Source organism: Gossypium hirsutum, chromosome D08 (genome assembly GCF_007990345.1).
Source record: "Gossypium hirsutum isolate 1008001.06 chromosome D08, Gossypium_hirsutum_v2.1, whole genome shotgun sequence".
NCBI lineage: Eukaryota > Viridiplantae > Streptophyta > Magnoliopsida > Malvales > Malvaceae > Gossypium > Gossypium hirsutum.
The window spans coordinates 18,842-36,827 of NC_053444.1; the positions used below are offsets into that span (position 1 = coordinate 18,842).

General features: G+C 35.1%; 2 protein-coding genes across 31 annotated transcripts; one reads left to right on the plus strand and one right to left on the minus strand.

Moving 5' to 3' along the window:
- Positions 1-503: 503 nt before the first annotated feature.
- On the minus strand, positions 504-9,637 carry LOC107932481 (uncharacterized). Of its 20 annotated transcripts, none has more exons than XM_041100117.1 (19): positions 9,422-9,613; positions 9,021-9,188; positions 8,196-8,293; positions 7,728-7,750; positions 7,401-7,573; positions 6,655-6,755; positions 6,240-6,322; positions 5,925-6,020; positions 4,979-5,033; positions 4,051-4,150; positions 3,585-3,777; positions 3,094-3,259; positions 2,977-3,008; positions 2,519-2,582; positions 2,325-2,435; positions 2,200-2,234; positions 1,168-2,089; positions 1,009-1,063; positions 504-890 (listed from the first exon to the last, which is right to left on the minus strand). In XM_041100117.1, exons 6-19 carry the CDS (start codon positions 6,732-6,734, stop codon positions 867-869), a joined length of 2,016 nt encoding a protein of 671 aa, XP_040956051.1. In that variant the 5' UTR covers positions 6,735-6,755; positions 7,401-7,573; positions 7,728-7,750; positions 8,196-8,293; positions 9,021-9,188; positions 9,422-9,613; the 3' UTR covers positions 504-866. The 20 variants fall into 20 exon arrangements, with proteins under 20 accessions (XP_040956051.1, XP_040956060.1, XP_040956046.1 ...); XM_041100126.1 differs by having other exon boundaries at positions 1,168-1,555; positions 1,715-2,089; positions 6,655-7,573; XM_041100112.1 differs by having other exon boundaries at positions 6,655-6,907; positions 9,422-9,612.
- Positions 9,638-11,647: 2,010 nt separating this feature from the next.
- Positions 11,648-17,665, plus strand: LOC107932524 (TLC domain-containing protein 4-B). 11 transcript variants are annotated; one of them, XM_016864556.2, is made up of 9 exons: positions 11,648-11,886; positions 12,272-12,353; positions 13,730-13,818; positions 13,943-14,081; positions 14,384-14,458; positions 16,360-16,481; positions 16,565-16,640; positions 17,162-17,221; positions 17,362-17,665. In XM_016864556.2, exons 2-9 carry the CDS (start codon positions 12,273-12,275, stop codon positions 17,497-17,499), a joined length of 780 nt encoding a protein of 259 aa, XP_016720045.1. In that variant the 5' UTR covers positions 11,648-11,886; position 12,272; the 3' UTR covers positions 17,500-17,665. The 11 variants fall into 11 exon arrangements, 10 of the variants coding, with proteins under 10 accessions (XP_016720045.1, XP_016720044.1, XP_016720050.1 ...); XM_016864555.2 differs by having other exon boundaries at positions 11,726-11,886; positions 12,269-12,353; XM_016864561.2 differs by having other exon boundaries at positions 11,749-11,886; positions 12,269-12,353; positions 17,130-17,221.
- The last annotated feature ends 321 nt before the right edge of the window (positions 17,666-17,986 follow it).

Here is a 17,986-nt window from a genome sequence, read left to right on the forward strand (position 1 = left end):
TTAAAATTATCATTAAAATATTATAAAAGTACCAAATGGAATGTATTAACTATAATTCAGAGATGAAATTGTATATTTACCCTTAAATTAATGCGGCTATTAATAAACAAAGTGACCAAAACCTTGTATTTCAATGGCAAAAGAATTATCACCAAAGTTCAATGACCATTTTAGTTTGACCTTGTTAGGCTTTGTTAGTATTCTGGTCTAATTATTATCTCAGACCCTTTAGTATGTTGAAATTATAATTTAAAATATAAATACACACAATAGAACCGGTGGACCAAAGCTGCAATTATTATGCCAATAACACCAGGCGAAATGGGGTTTCCAATTTCATGTCAATGGTTCAAAATTGACTTGGGGTCTTTTCCCGGGTTCTGTGGACATCGAAATTGGTGAAATCTTTCCAAGGTTGGATCGGTTCCAGGTGGGGCAAGGCAACCACCCTTCCACAGGATGTGGCCATCATTAGCAGAGAAATGAAACATTACACATTGACAGATGGAATAGTTGCTGGGATTAGCAATAGCAATTGCAAAAGAGCTTAGTTCAATTCTAGGCAGTTAACAAAAAAAAAAGTGTCGCCTCTTAACCATTTTCTGCTACTTAAAAGTGTGTCGATTAGAGAAAATCAGAAAACCTAGCATCCCCTGTTACCCAATCTCCAACTCTATTTATACATTTTCAAGTTGTTGATGACGATAATAATGTCCAAGGCAAGGCATAATCAAATGTTCCCTTTCCTTTCCTTGCAACTTTCTCTAGCTAAACAAATTGAACATAGCTAGTTTTCCCACCTGCTTAGATTATCCCCACCTTACTCTCCTCTATTTATAGCTTTTCCCTCCTCAACCTTGGACCTTTCATTTCTGTTCCTGCATTAAGCTCTGATTCAAACGTTATACATGAATCCAGAACATCAAGCAAACATCTAATGGCAGTTCAAACTTTAATATGCATATATGTGTATATATTAAAAAAACCGTATGCTAAAAGAAGACATACCTTCTGTTCTGTCCCGCTTTGACAAGGAAGTGGAATTTCTACATCACACTCATATCTAGCAGCAATGAAAAACCTTATCTCAGCATCCTACTTGACAGAGGGCAAGGAAAAAAAGTGATGGCAAATTGGAAAGATGAAATCCGAGTAGATTATAGTTACCCTTTGCTCTCTCCTTTCTCATGGATCTTAACAGATGGTGATGTTTCCACACCAAGGCTCCCCTTTGTTTCTAGAGTTCCATCTTTTGCTTCATTGAATTCATCCTCCTTGTTATTCGGATTTGAACCACCCATTACTATGGGCTCCTTTGAAAATAATAAATCATTTCCAAAGCAATTTTCCATTTCAAATTCTAACTGTTTGCAGTTGGCTGGTGGGGACTTTGGTTTTCTTTTATCATCTCCATTAACTCGTCCTCGTACTGATAAATCAAGAAATCCAATCTCTCTATGCTGACCAGCATCAAACAAATCCAAAGGAACACCTTGTCTTCCTGAATCTGGAGATAGGGCATGCTTGATTGATCCAGCCCCGATATTTGAGAATACTGGAGAATCAAAAGCGTTTGTTTGATTCAATGGTTGGCAAAAAGCAAACTTCTCGGATGTGAAACAGCTAAAAGGCAAACAGTGAATAGATTCACTGTGCTTAGGTGTATTAAAGCAAGATTTGACATTAAGATTCAGTTCAGGAACAGGAAAGGCACCAATAGGATCTTCAGCCCACAGCTGGGATCCTACAGATGGAAGGTTTGCCTGTGAGGTGCAATGGAAAGAACTGAAACCCAAATCTATATCAACTCCATTGCATCTTTCCTCAAGCAACCATTTCTGAGATAGTTCTATTCCCCCTTGGAGATAATAGCTTGCACGCTTGGTTGCTGTTGACTTGAGCGGAACTGGAGTCCTCATATATTTGCCAGATGGTTGCCCAAGATTATCTCTGTCTTCGCAACGTGTTTCCTTGGCAAAATCATTGACCAGATCATACTTCATTCTGGTCCTACCAAATGTACTACATATTCTTCTGCTCTGCCTAGGCATTAGATTTGGAGGTGAACTGTCTATCGTTTCACCCCTCACTGCAATTAAATATTTTAAATGATTGCTTTAGTTTCACAAGAGGAGCTTTTCATTAAAGACTACAAAATGACAATGAATTGTCAAAGCAATTTATGAAATCAAACGTAACCTGCGCTAGAAGAGCATGATTCTTCACTGCTAAAGCTTGAGGGAGGGAGAGAGAGAGGAAACATGTAAGTTAAAGTAGTACCTTCCAACCAAATCACCTTGCAACAAAAAGTTGCTATAATTTACCTCAGCAAGCTCAAGCTATCCTTTACATCTTCAGTCCCAAAAAAAGGCCAACCTGGTTGGGCTGGCAAATCTGTTACATCATAATTCGTTTGAATTGGGTTATACCTGCCACTATATCAAAGCAACCGTTCTATTTAGAAAATTAAATAAAAAGAAGGCCAATTTCCCAAGTACCTTGGAGGGAAATTTCATACCTTTCCCCAATTAAAGTTGTCAAATCATGACCAACTTTTGATGATAAATGCTTTGGAGAAGGATCTGATTGTGGAAAAAGAGAAAGAATTAGAGGTGGATGGAAAACATTCTTAATCACAATTCTAATCATAGATGCATCAAGTAAATAATAATAACATGAAAGAAATAAGGCAACCACACTTTCACATTTAACTCCTCCCCCTTGGAAGTAACTTGAGCCAACAATCATCCCAAGAATCTGGAGATTTCCCCCACAGAAAATTCTCAGTAAGTGAAATAGAGCACTCCAAATTCTTAAAAGACAAAGGGATGACGCCATATCATAATTTGTGTTCAAAGTTAGCATATGCAGCAAAAAACCAATAACAAAGCAATAATTAAAAACTATTTTGTCCTGTTAATATTAAATAAAAAGTGTTGAGTTAAACTATTCCATAAATTGAATGAGAAATAGCACCTAAACTATTCAAATTTGTTGCTTTGACACCCCTGCATAGATGTAATGAATTCATCAAAAAGAAAAGGTATACTCCTATCTCTCAGAACAAGGAAATATTCACTGTTGATTTCTAACCTTTTCCTCAGCATGTAATGCCCTTCAAAAGCATTATCTGGTATCTCACCATTTTCATAATCCAAAAAATCTCCAGAATTACCATCTATTTTGTGTGGCCAGTATTTCCAAGAAATGTCATCTTCCCTTTCATGGGGAAAGCCATCATCTAGGTAGCTAACTTTAGCTGACAAACATATAAGAAAAAAAAGAAATGACATGTTGCACCAGAGAAGCCTCCACAGTATAATGATGTCTAAATATGAGAAAAGCTTAGTGAAAAAAAGAACTAGTTCAAAATGGTACTTATTGACACAGACAACAAGAATGATAGTCTGCTGCAAGAGATATTCACTATGACTAACATAAAATCTATGTTTGAAACAATAAGTGAAGATAGGCAAAAGAATTTCTGAATATCTTAATCACAAGTTGGTGCAATGTGTAAAATGAACAATAAGAATTGTGATTCATGAAAAAAAAAAAAAACACCGACTAAAGCTGAGACTCACCATCCCATATATCTTCCCTTCCTATGTTGTAGGAAATGTCAGTGTCACCAAAAGAGCACTTGCTATTTCTGTAATGGCTGTCAAGTTGCATGTCATCAGAAAAAGTGGAGAGGTTTGGCTTCCAATTGCCATGTGAATCAGTTATATCGACTGAGAACTGCGAAGGACTGCTACCAAGAGGAACATCCATGTCCTGCATCATAAACTTGAGTTTAATTTTAAGGAGAATATAACACATTCAATTTGCAAAAAGAAGCAAATGAAGAAAAAGTGAGCATTTCATTTGATAGTCCGATCCCATCATTTAAGGTTAAACAACATTAAGATGCACAATCACAAACATGATATTCTTGGGAGGCTAATGTTGTAAATGAAAGAGGTTTAATGTGAACGTTATTTTTCAAGGAAAAGATTAATTTAGAGGAAGCATAGAAATAAGAAACTGAGTATCAATTTGTTCTCTCACCACTTCTAGTTCACTATCATTTAGCACAAAGTTAGAACCCTTCAATGAGTTTAGTTGCCTTGAAAAGTTCCAGGCTAATGAGCAATCATCAGAAGAGATTCTACAATAGCAGAAAGTTAAGATATGTTTAGATAAAATTTTACCACTCCTTAATTCTATAACTTTTAGTTTATCAGGAAATACATCATATAAACTTTGTTCAAACAAACAATTAGCACTCAGCTGCCGAAGAACGTGTCAGTCTCATGGAATCTAAAATATATAAGCTGTGTGATAGACCGAAGTAAGTTGAACATAGTCCACAAGAAGATAAAAAAGAATAGAAGATAGTAAGAAATGAGAACCTAAGACTACAAATCTCTCAGTAGTTTTCACTCTTGAGTGGTTGTACAAAAACTTCGAACTGTTTAGCTTCATGCCATGAAAAGAACTTAACTATTTACTGCTTAGAGGGCCAAATGAAATAAAGAAATCTTCCCAGGAGGTTTATCAACGACACCTTTTCAGGGAAAAAAAAATTGTAAGAATGATAGAAGGATATTCTCAGGCACACCTTAAATACATCCTACACCAGTTAAATGTGTCATATCAGTTATATAAGTAAAATTTCACTTTACCAGTCCATACCTCAACATACAATTAACTTTGAAGTGTAACCAGATTTTCTTACACATCATATCACACCTATCAAAAATAATTCCAGGTTGGTGATAAACATATTTATTTTCTTTGGAAATCTCATATTCCCTTCTTTTATGATGTAGGTAAACCACAAATTTGAATTTAGAGAATCAATTAATTGCTGCTTGCAAATAGAAGTACCATTTTAAATGGAAAATAGATTCATGAAGTATGCACTAACTGGTATTAGGACAACTATCTAGCGAGTGAATAGGGAATATGAGAGATCTTGCAGATTATCCATTACCTGCCCCCTTGCTTTGGTGAGTGCAATGGAGTCTTTGTTCTCATCTTACCTAAACCTGATAAACCAGAATAAATTTGGGTAATACCATGTTATTAGGATGTTGAAATTTGAAAACCAATATCACTGCATCAGTATCTTGATAACATAGAAAACAAGTAATTAATCAAAGTTGAGATACCTTCTTTAGCGATGCACTAGCAGGTTAATTAGAGCCTAAATGGGTAAGGATAACTGTAATTCCTACTCTAGACGCTAGCCACTTTCTTTGCTACTATTCTATTTAGAAGTTATCCACTTATCTTCTGGCGATTCCTACCGTGTCCAATTTTTGGCTTACTGTGGTTCTTTTATTTATATTTACAGGTAGACCTGTCCATGGGCCGGGCCGGGCCCAGAAAAGATTTCGGCCCAGCTCTTAGGCACGGGCCCGGCCCGGCCCGAAATATGTGCCTAAAAGTTTGCCCAGGCCCGGACCGGGAAAAAATTAATAAGCCCGAGCCCGGCCCGGCCCGATTTTTAATAAACACAAAAATATTTTTAAAGTATTTTAAAATTAAAAAATAAAAATAAAAATATATATTTATTATATTCGGGCCGGGCCAGGCCGGGCTCAGGCCAAAAAAGTTGAGCCCGAGCCCGGCCCATTTTTAAAACGGGCCTCGTTTTTTTGCCCAAACCCATATTTCGGGCCTATATTTTTACCCGAACCCTCCCATATTTCAGGCGGGCCATCAGGCCGGGCCGGGCCGCCCGGCCCATGGACAGGTCTATTTACAGGCAATCGTAAAATTAACTCTTCGTTTCAAACAACGATAAATTTCAAATAAAAAGAGGAAACTTCATGAAAAACAGTTGTTTATGTAAGTTTGCTTATAGTTTCTTTGGAAAATCGACTTCTGCATGACCTACTGCCTTAATGACTCCCTCCATTGTTAATGTATCATACCTTCAACTGAAAAAGCAACATGAGCTTCATGAACCAGACTTCTTTCTGAACCCACCTCTGATTCATCATTAATAAGCATGTCGAAAACAGATAATTCTGGAAAAGTAAATGATGGAGAAAAAATTTGAAGAGAACTATATATTTAGTTAAAAACATCAAGAAAAAAGAATCCTAATAGTATGCCGGAGTTACATATTGCAATAAGAAAATAATATACTTTTTTGGCTAGCTACAATCCTGTCAGGACATATGGAAATTGTAAACCAAATTAGTTGAGATCTTGTATATAACCAATAGTCCAACATTACAACTTACGATTCTCAGTGGCTGCATTCCAGAGATCCAAACTATCATTGGAAGCATTTAAATCATGATTATCATGATCGCTAAATGAAATCCTGTGCAGCAAAACAAGCATTAGCTTTTCACAGTGTCAGCAAGCGTTCTTGATGATTTGAGAAAGTAGTCTCCATTTTAGTCAATGTACAATTATTATGTCAAAATATTACATTGCTTAAGCTTTCTTTATTTTTTTGGTAAAAGCAGACGCAATAGTAATTGAACATTAACATCAAGTTGTTAATATAAATAATTGTAGCTATGTTTAAATTTTTGCAGGTTTGTCTGCCTAGCACCACCTAAATCAAAAGAGATTTGATGTTTATGTGTAATAGAGGATATTTTTAGTTACACAAATATGATTTCAGTGCGACATAAAGTATTGACCTACTTTGGGCATTGTAACTCTCCTTGATAGCTTGATGGTGGAGCACCTGCACCAGCAAATGGCATTTTGCACTGAAACCCCATGGATTCCAGAGAAGTTACACCCTAGTTCACAAAGTTATGCACAGAGATATTAACAGATACCTGCTTCCTTGATTTTAACAGAATAAGAAGGGGTACTGAACTTGTAATGATCTTCGCTGGATCCTCTGGCATTTGATACTTAATTGTCGAAGGACCAGACTTACAATGACTTCCTACTTGGTTAAAAACAAAGAATACAAAGAATACAAGGGAGAAAAACCAAGGCTGGTCAAAATTTGAACAACAGCATAAAATGCAACACGCCATCCATGTATCAAAAAGTAGTGATCTCTAGTGAGGCACTTCCTATGACTAGCACATAGTAGCCCTTATACATATGTCTACGAATATTGAGATAGATATAGTTCCCTGGTAAAAACACATTAGCATGTCCTTTCAAATTTTCACATGATGCATTAGTAGAGAAACCTACATATCGAATAAAGCACTGAAAACATACCACTAAAGAAATGAACGGGTGACTCAGACATGAAAATAAGATTGAAGATAATTTCAAGAGACATACAAAAATATTGCTAAATTCCTGTTGCTAAAGAGCAGAGCATGGAGGTCATAGATGCAGGTGATTATCAGCTTGACATTTCAAGCGATCTTATTTGGGTTGCCTAAATCAGTTGTCCGGTAAAAGAAATTTAGGACACTTACTGCTGGGATAACACTTGCCGACAGCAGAAAAAGTTGAGAGGTTTAGCAAGCTGAGGATATCCAGAGATCGACATTCCTTTTGATGTCGTCCAGCTATGCTAGTTTCATCAGCATGGTCCTCATAACCTGTTGTCTTTTCTTGTTGTTTCCTTTGTTCAAAGTATTGCCTTTGCCTTGACAATAACAAGAAAAAGGAAAGCATCAAGTAGGAAATAATTTCCACAAAAGTAGGTGGCAATTTATTGGATTTTATGTTACAGTGCTTGACAGGTAGGAAAATGATTGATGAGTAACAAATAATAGTAAAAATAGAGTAAGGTTGTGTACCTGTTGTGTGTAGATTTCCTTGACTGAGATTGTGGAGAGACAGGACAGCATGCACAAAAGTATTTGTATTATTTGTAGATACCCAATGGCAGTTGAAAATGAGATTGCCATAGTCATAGTCATAGTCATAGTAATACTCTAAAAGTAGCAGTGTAGTTTGTTTATCACTATGCGATAATACAAATGTGGCAGAATATAATATTATATATAATTGAATAAAGCAGGAAAGTAGTAGTGAAATGTTGGGGAGAGATGTGTGGGAGTAGAAATTAACTTATAGCAAGTAGTGCGCTTGGTTGGGTTGGGATGGGATGGTGGCACAAAAATACTAAATGTTCATGTAAATAGTTATAAAAGTACTAACCTAGGGAGCAAAATTGTGAAGAGTGTAGCAAGCAACAAGTAAAAACCTCTGAGTGAATGAGTGAGTCTAGTCAAAAAGTGAAATTCAGATTAGGTAACGCTTACAATCGTGACTTTCCGTCTTGATCCCCCCATCCACTGCAGCGTTGTTCGCTCCCTCTCTACAAATACTTGAAAATCTTGAATACAATGCAACAGAATAGCTGAGATCCAGAGAGAGCAAATAAGCCTACAATTTTGATTAAGCTCTAAAACCTAAGATAGATTTTCAATCAAATTAATGAAGGAATGCAAACATTGAGACTTGAGAGTAAGAGCAGGAGACATAATCCGTTGTTAGTACAGGGAGAAAAGAACATTAATAAACTTTGGTATGTATAAATCAATCAATTGTTTGTTCGTTCAATGTTAAAATGAAGGATCTTATTATTCTTTCCAGATATGATAGTGTTAGCAATAATGATAGTGGTAGTAAATGAGAAATTGGCTGTCAGTTAGTTTGAAAATCTGGCAACTCTAAGTGGCAGTAACAGAGTCAGAGACTGGAAAGGAAGAGAATGAAATCCATCCAAGGCAAGGCAAGGCAGCTGAGCTGAGGAAATCAAATGTGATGGATTGGAGCTGGCAGGATGAAGGGTCCAAAAGCTTTTTAGTCAATTCAAATGCCGAATGAGTGAGTTGTAGGGGTGAGCGAGTCGGTTATTTGTATGTAACCGACTTAACTGACATTAACCTAAGATAACCAACCCGCCTTGGAGTGCCATATCCAACCTAACTGAACCGACTTAACTTCGGTTGGTTCGTTCAGTTAACCAACTTTTTTCAGGATATGGCATTTTTTACTGTACAATGTGAATTTTTATAGCAAATAAAAATTAGCTACTGGGAACCGAATATTTGGATATAAATTTTTAATTACAATACAATTACCAAGTTTATTGCTCTAACATTTATGTCAAAAATGAAATGCTGGAAAGTTTTGAGGAAAAATTCGCCCAGGAACTCAATAACAAGTAGCGGACGCCAAGAACTGAAGGACCATAACAGCACAAATAGGAAGTTGTATGTATATATAGCATCATCTGTGTCCGCAAATGGCTGAAATGGTTGCAATTAGATGATTTTAGAAATTAGAATAAATCAAATTTCATAAACAGAGTATGAATTAGTGAGGAGTTTTAATAAGAAAGAGTAACAACAAATTGAAGAAAAGTAACTAAACAAAAGTTTAAAAAATGAGAAGTTTTATTTATTTTAATCTATGAAAGCTTTGAAAACTTTTTTAAAAAAGATTACCAACAAAAATTAAGTGGTAATCAATCAAGAAATACCTTACTGAATCTGAAAGAGGGAGGTCGAATGGTGAGGTGAGGTGCCCCGGCTTGTAGAATGAGGGAGGCTATACGGTGTGAGTCTGTGAGATGAACGACGGTTGGGCGGTCGGGGAGAACTAACGGAGGTGTCACCGCTTGAGAAGAAACTGGAAAAAAATGCTATTGAAACTGTCGTTTTGGGTGGGGTGGGGGATTTATATTTTCATTTGGATTATATTATAATGATTCATGATTTATTGTTATATCTATTTAATTTAGTTTAAATTGCTGGGTTTAGGTTTTTAAATTTAGAGTTAAATCTATTTAATTTGTTGGGTTCTCATTTAATTTTATTGGGCTGTATTAAATATAAATATTTGGCCTTGACCTATTATTGGGTTGGGTTAAGTATAAAATATAAATATATTTAAAATGTTTTTTAACTATTAAGTCAATTGGTTGGATTATAGATTTTAATAACTGATAACCAATCTCTCAAACCAATTTAATTAAACTCAAAATTGATTAAATTAATTATAATCGAAAATTGTTGTCCTCTAATTAATTGTCATTCCCACAAGCCCATTTAAAATTGTGGGAGGGAATTAGGGAATAATAATCAGTCTATTACTGTGATTTGATTTGACTGATGAGATCCTAGCATGGACCATCACCATACACAATTTCTCATCCAGCCAATCCAATCTATATGCTACTAGGATGTTCTGCCGACCATGCACTATTTTAATTGTATTAAGTAATTAGTTATGAAAATTTTATTAAAATACTCCGCGACTGTACAACGGGTAAAAGACTCTGGTATAAGTTGCTGAATCCGAGTGATTTTGATATTTTATTTGCTAGCTTGGTCATACGATAACCTCTGGACTAGTACTGTCTATAATGGTAGTGGTGTATATTGGAATGTATTCTTTGCGTCTTTTATTTGACAGGCATGGAAGTGAAGAAAGTATTCCGGCGAAACACTTTTCTGGTCGCACGGATAACAAAGATGTAACTCGGGCGAAAAGACTGGAATTGAGCTGACTAATGGTACAGTCCCTACCATTTCAGGCATTAGTTCTGTTGGGGTGTCATACGTGACTCCAATGCCGACTAGTTGTTAGGCAGAACTTTCGGTAGTGTTGGAAGGTTTGCAGTTTGACTGGTCTCTGGTATATGTTGACAAAGTCACTGTAGTGAGCTTATTAAATGATCATGAGGCTTGCTCAAGTTAACTAGCCTTGGTGAGAGCTATTTCCTTTGTATAATATGACAGCTGATTAGATGGCGAAAGTGAGAATGAGAATTGATAATGGTACTCTTATCTATGCTCCTATGCATTAGGATGTTAAAAATAGCTTTGAGATAGATCTTTATAGTACTTCTTTTAGGAAGTAGATTTTAATTTAATGTAGAGTTATTCACTAATTCCATTAAAAAATATTTATTAATCATTTTAAAATTTGATTTTTAAGTATTTTTTAGTTGACTTGTAATACTTAAAACACTTAGTATTAATATCTATAATATATATATATTAGAATTTTGAGTTACTATCATTCATCCATCAAAATTTTAATTAAGTGATAATATCTATCCATCATTACACTTAAATATATATTTTTTTGAAGAGAAATTCATTCAATGAATAAGATTATACAATTCCGAGGAATAACAAACACACGTTATACGCGCTAAAGGACAAGCTTCATTAACACAACAAAAGCTTCAAATTCAACATCAATAAAATATTATGGCACGTTGATAATCGGTTCTGTCACAACTCAGGCACAACATATCAAGAGTGATTGCAAGTATTTAATACAATAAGAAAATCAACCTCAGATGGTCTAAATCAGCGAGTATGAATCAACAAAAGAACTAAGCATCTATCAAACTAGAGGAGAAGACGACAAAATTAACCCTAAAATTACTCACACAAGTAAGACTATCGGTGGTGTTTCATCATTGATAGGTACCATCATCTTGTGAATACAATAAAAATACCGACAAAATATATCTATAAACTGAAAAGCGAGAAGAGGAATGATGGGTATGGAGTGACAAAGGATTGATGGAAACGAGAAGATACCCACATATTTGCCAGTGAAACTTAAAGAAGCTCTAATTGGGATGGATCAAATATTCCCGAGTAAGGGTGAGTTTGGATTGACAATTTAGTACGATGCGGTGCTTTTAGCTTACTTTTTATTAAAACTCATCATCAAATCTCTTATTACTGTTTCTCTACGTCACTCTTTGCTCATGTTGAGCACCTTTCATTACAAAAAAAAAAAAGAAGAAAAAAAAACCTACGCGGACGACCGCGGACCATCCATTCTTATTACTAGATGATTTATTAAAAACTGAGCAACACCCATCTCGGTTAGGAGAGACACCCAACATCAATAATAAAGTCTTCTCCTCCCTTCTCTGACCTCCCCGCCAACATCCCCCCCTCCCCCACCTTTCCTTTCTCTGTAAGTAACCAAGTATCTTCTCATTTTACCTTTGTTTGTTTGTAAAGGTAAGGCCGTCTCTGTCTGCTAGCAATTTGCATTGTGTGTTGCCTGCCTTTCTTTTTCATTTCAAAGTCTCTGTTACCGTTTTCATCTCTTTTATCGAAAAATTTTAAGGACATTGTTGGATATTTCTTTTTAATTTCCATTTTCTCATCCATTTCATATGCTTGTTGCCAAACCGTTGTTCAATTTACTTGGTTGAGTTACTAGTATGATGTTCTTATATATACCCTATGGTAATTATTAGTTTTGAACAGGACTTTGCAACTGTTGTTTTCTGATAGATAGGTTTGCACATGTCTTTGATTCAATTTCGTCTTACCCTGTCTTTCTCTACCAGCAGTATGGCGGATTTGCCCTCCTTTTCAACTAAAGAATTTTATTGGCTAGCATCATGCTTTTGTGGCATCATCACCTGCAAACTGGTAAGTAGTCCAATATGCTTTTGCTTTCATCAACGACATTTTTGGTGGATTGGAATTTTTTTCAGCTCTTTCTTCTTCGTAGATATCGGTCAAATTCAATGGCTTTAATTAATCTTCGTTTTCTTTTCCATCTTTTATAAATTCAATACACTCTAATCTTGGCACTCGGTAAAACATCCTCAGCCTTCTCTAGTTCGTGTTACTTAAATTTTTTTTCCTAAATCTTGTTGATAGATTAGCTTCATAGGTAGCTTTTTTTTCTGGCAATGGTAATAGTTATGGTTGTATAAAATTGCTTAGAATCTTATTCGGCCAGTTTCTACCATTTGTTTTTATCCAGAATTTAGGAATAGGATTTGAAATTGGGAATTAAGAAAAAGAGAATGGCTGTGAATAGTACCTTAAAACAGAGAGGAAGAATAGGTTGGTTGAGAAAAAAATGGTTTGGCACCAACAATGATGCAACTAAATTGTGCCGACGCTCATAAAAGACCTGCCTTCCCGAGATTCTAACCTCAAATGAATCATAAAAAGGTTTGGGAAACTTAGGATAAGACAGCTTCACGCTGACCACCAAAAGACCCTGGTAGTGGTTCCACTTTTGAACCTGTATCTTTGAATTTTGGGTCAAAGTTATCCATATCTACATTTGCTGTCCATTATCTAGTTGGAGTAGTTTATTAGGTTTGCTCTAAGTTGCCAAAGTTTGTGGACTATTTAGGGAAATTATCAAAATCGATTGAAATTAGATTTAAACCACTTTATCTTAGGTTAATCTATTTAGGTCTGCCTAGAACTGCAGTATTAGATTTGTCATCAGTATGATGGAATTCACATTTCACCTTTAGATTACAGAATGTATATATTTATCTAATTTCTGATACTCATATTCAGAGTTCAGACATTCTTACACTGGGAGTATTTGAACTTTCCAAACAAAAGAATCATGCATTGGAAACATAATACAATTCTATCATTAAATATCATAAGTTGGCTTTAGCTTTAGAAGTAAATTGAGTAGCTGGATAATAATTTCTTTCTTTCTTTCTTTTTTATATAGGAAAGGTAATTTCCCTTCTCTTTTTGGGTCTATTTGTTGGTATTTTTTATAGTTGAAATGTTTTAGAGATTAATGGAATGTATGAGTTATATGTCTTTTTTAACTACGTTACCAAGACTCTTCATTTTTTTCTAAAATATGATGATCTAAATATATGGAAAAACTTTAAAAGATTCAGTATATCCATGTTGGACGCATCCTTGTATTGCATCTGACACTAACCCTCGATTCTAAGTAACAGCCTTTTAATACTGTTTTTGAGATAGTCTCTCTCCCTCTATTTAAGTTCTAAATATGTGCGATATTATTCTTGCAGGTCTATGATATAACAGGTTTTATCAGCCCTTTTTGTTTCAAAGGATATGGAAAACTAAGTGATAAAGAAAAAATGGAATGGAACAATCGGTGCAATTTTGTCCTATGTTCTTTTCTTCTTTTTCCTTTTTCTTGTATAAATATTTGTTCAAAATATAATCTACTTTCCTAAATTTCTTTGCAATATTGATCTAGATAGCCTTATCTTGTACAGGGGATTTTCAACTTTCCATGCTTTAATTGCAGCATGGGCTTCTCTCTACCTCCTACTATTCTCAGATCTTTTTGACGAGGATTCCAGTAATGACTTGATTGTTAATAGAAGCTCTATTATATCGAACATGTTCTTAGGGGTAAGCTACAATTTTATCAATATGTGAACTGATTGCCTGGTTTTATTCTTTTCCTTTGATTAACACAGCCTCGGGAGTTCAAATTAGTCTATAAGATGCACTAATATTTGGACTATCAATTTCTATAATTTAATGGTATGTGGTTTGTAAAATATGTTTAATGCTGCTTTACAATTTGCTAAACTTTGATAATGATGACTTTCTTTTCCTTCAATTTTGCCTGTAACTTGCTTGGTATTATTTGTTGATGGTTAACTTGAAACATATTTCTTATTGTTTTTCCTAATCATTCTCTTGTACAGTTCTCTATTGGTTATTTTCTATCAGACTTGGCAATGGTGTTTTGGCATTTCCCAGCTTTAGGAGGTCTGGAGTATGTAAGTAGAGAATCATGCCCGATGTTATTTATATTATTGTTTTGTAAGGTTATATTACTGCTCTGAATTGGTCCCAGTTCCCAGAAGCAAATTAATTTAAAGCATCTGCTTAACCAATAATTGTGTTTCTTCAAATAAGCTTTTGGTGTTTTGCTGCTCTCTCCTTGAAATATTGGATCAACTGACATGTTCGTTTTGAAATTGGATGCTTAGGATTTGTTTGGCCTAGATCTTTTATAAAAATCTGTTGTTCAAGTAGATCTCTTCTAGTGCTGTAGAAGATAAAATACTTAACGTAAACTATATAATAATATACATTTTTCTAATAAATGAAAAATATGAAAAAAAAAACCTAAACTTTATTAAACCAAGGTTTTTTTTGATACAATATAAGAATGTGGCAACGAGGTCGGAGGCAGTTCACTCAATGGGCCAAGAGTTGTATGTGGTTTAGGGAGGAAAGATTGGAAGAAGTTTAGTTGAGAGAGAGAAGTGGTAGTAGATAGATTGGTCCCCTCTTGTTATGAGGTTTGAGGGGAGTATTTAAGGGGAACACTTATAAGCCATGTGTCCTTTTTTTATTGGTGGGCTTGTTATTCAAAGTGGGTGCCTTATTAGGGTGGCTATGTGATTTGATGTAACAAGGATAAAGAGTAGTGACAACAGAGTGATTTAGCTTGGCATGACGTGGCTTTGGGCAGAGGGTGGTGATTGGCAGGGTTATTCTGTTTGGTGGAGTTTTCCCAATTGTTGAGGTCTGGCGAAGGTATGTTAAGTGAGGATATGTGTAACAATTGCCCTCAGTTGAAGGGAAGGTTATAAAGTAACCTTACCTGAGACAAAAAGCATTAGTGAAGTTTCTATGTTGGGGGCAAGTTCTGTGTGGAAAATTTTCAGCCTATTTTGTTTCGTAAAATTTGAGGAAATTTTTGCGAAGTTTATAATTTGATTGTTCTTATGAAATTCGCACAAGGCCTTGAAGGCAAAGTGTAAACATTCAAAGTATGAATGCATGAAGCCTTGGAGGCAAAGTATAAATGTGCAAGGTGTTCTTGGAAACGCTATTTACCTAAAAAGGTTAAATGTGCCTGAAGAGGCTTTGTTTTTGAAAAGTTTAGTTGTTTGAGAAGTTGAAGTATGCCTTGAAGGCTAAGTGTCTTGGAAGACGAAGCATGCCTTGAAGGCTGTGTCTAAGAATAGCAAGCATGTCTCGTAGGTTAAGTGTTTGAGAAGTAGAAGTATGCATTAAAAGCTGAGTTCCTGGAAATTTGTGCTTGAACGTCGCACAATATTTTTCCCTGAAAAACATGTAATTACTTATATAATTGTACCTTCATTGAGGTATGCCTGAAAAGGTTGAAAGGTACTCGCCAATGGAGTATGCTCATGATATTTATCCCTGCAAAGCTTGAGGAATGTCAGTAATTATTTATAATATGCATAAGTTATACAATGCTTATCCTTTAGCTAGGTATGCATGGAAGTGAGCTTGGCATATGTGGCCTTGGGCGGAGCATGGTATTTGGCGGGTTTGTTTTGTTTGGTGGGGTTGTCCCAAACTCCCAATTGTAGAGGTCTGGCGAGGTATGTTAAGCAAGAGATGTGTAATAGGTTTATATGCTGCCGGTGAACTATGTTGTGACACATTATTAATTAACAAATAATCAATTTTATAATGATTTTAAAATAAATATAGTATCTTTTTAATAGCTGACTTCATGTGGTTCCATGCTAGTGTATAGCTTTGTTTGAAAGCCAAAATGGCCTTTCCACATAATCTAAAAAATTTTAAATCTGAGAGCCGCACACAATGCTTATGCTTTTTCCGTAGAAAAGCTCTCCCTGAAGCTAGCCAAACACCCTCTAAGTGGTTCATTTTGTTGATTTCCTATCTCTGTCAGGTCTTGCACCATGGGCTATCCATGTTTTCAATTTCTCTCTCCCTCATGAGCAGTCAAGGGCAGATTTACATATTAATGGTTCTCTTTTCAGAGAGCACAACACCTTTTGTAAATATAAGATGGTTAGTTAACAATTTAAAATTTGTTAAATCTTTCTTCTCGCTTGTTCATCAACATTGTCTCACTACTATGCCTGCAATTCCAGGTACTTGGATGTTGCTGGTCGGAAAAGCTCTACCATTTATATCTACAATGGCATTGCATTGTTCTTTGGGTGGTTGGTACTGATGCACATACCTCAAATCTTGGATCTTTCCTATTGTCGTATTGTTAATTTTCTGCATTCTGTGCTCCATGTTGGTCCATTAACATTAAAGATAGGAATGAGAAACATTGGCAGGAAGCACTTTGCTTATATAAATTAAAGGGTGTGTTTTATAAATAAGAATATGCAAAACTTGCTAAAAGTGTAAGGATCCCTCTGCATCCATTTAGCTCATCTAATGACATGGCTTCAGTCCTTGGATGAATCATCAATCTTTCTACCCTATCACTTTTTGCCCCAACCCCTTAATATAAAATTCTTGACTTGCTTTTCGTAAAAAATGAAAAATATTGACTTTATCTTTGGATGAATCATCAATCTTTCTTTTGTCCGGGAAAAAAAAAAGGAAAAAGGAATCATCAATCTCTGGTAGCAGATGTCTTATGACATTGTTGATATTCTGCTTGCTTTCTCTTCCATTTTATTGATATCACTCGACTGACAGGCAGACATGACATCTACTTGTGATGATTTTAGATTGCAAGGATTTTTCTGTTCATCTATTTTTTTGCCCACATGTTTAACCACTTTGATGAGGTGAGTGTTCGAGTACATGAGCTTATATATTTACTTAAAAATGTTTCCTTTTTCATTTATTTATTTGTTCGTTGATTTTTACTAGGCTGTTATACCCCAAACATTTTTTTATTTGATTAGTGAATTGATGAATAAAACAGGTCAAGAAGATATTTCCGTTGGGGTTCTACAGCTTGCTCACTGTACCTCCGGTGCTGGGGTTGATGAATGTGGTATGGTTTTGGAAGATCGTGAAGGGATTGATTAAAACAATTTCAAAAGCAAGACACAGAGAATAATAACAATCCGAATTAATATTTGTTTTCTGTGTAATGTTAAAAATTGAAGAAAATCCAATTAATATTTGTCTATTGTGTGAAATTATAAAATAATATGGATAATTGTGAAACACTGAAACGTGGCGCCGACCGGTTAGAAATATGGCAATGTCCATGTTTTCCTCAATTTTTTTCTAGACCACTATGGAGCGGTACAGAAGTCAATTTTGTATTGTTGCGTCTATTTATTAGGGTAAATTAAATGGAAAAGCCAATTTTAAAAAATATTTTGGGATTTAGAGGATAAATTATAATAATAATCACTTTTATTTGCTTCAAATTATATTTTAGTCACTTATGTTAGAAATGTTATGTTTTAATTACTTATATTATCGTTTTGTTACGAAATGATCATTTTACTGTTAAGCTCAGTTATCTCTCTAATAGTGATTTTACATGGCAGTTTAAATGGGTTTTAAATGTCAATTTGAATATCTTACGTGGCAGT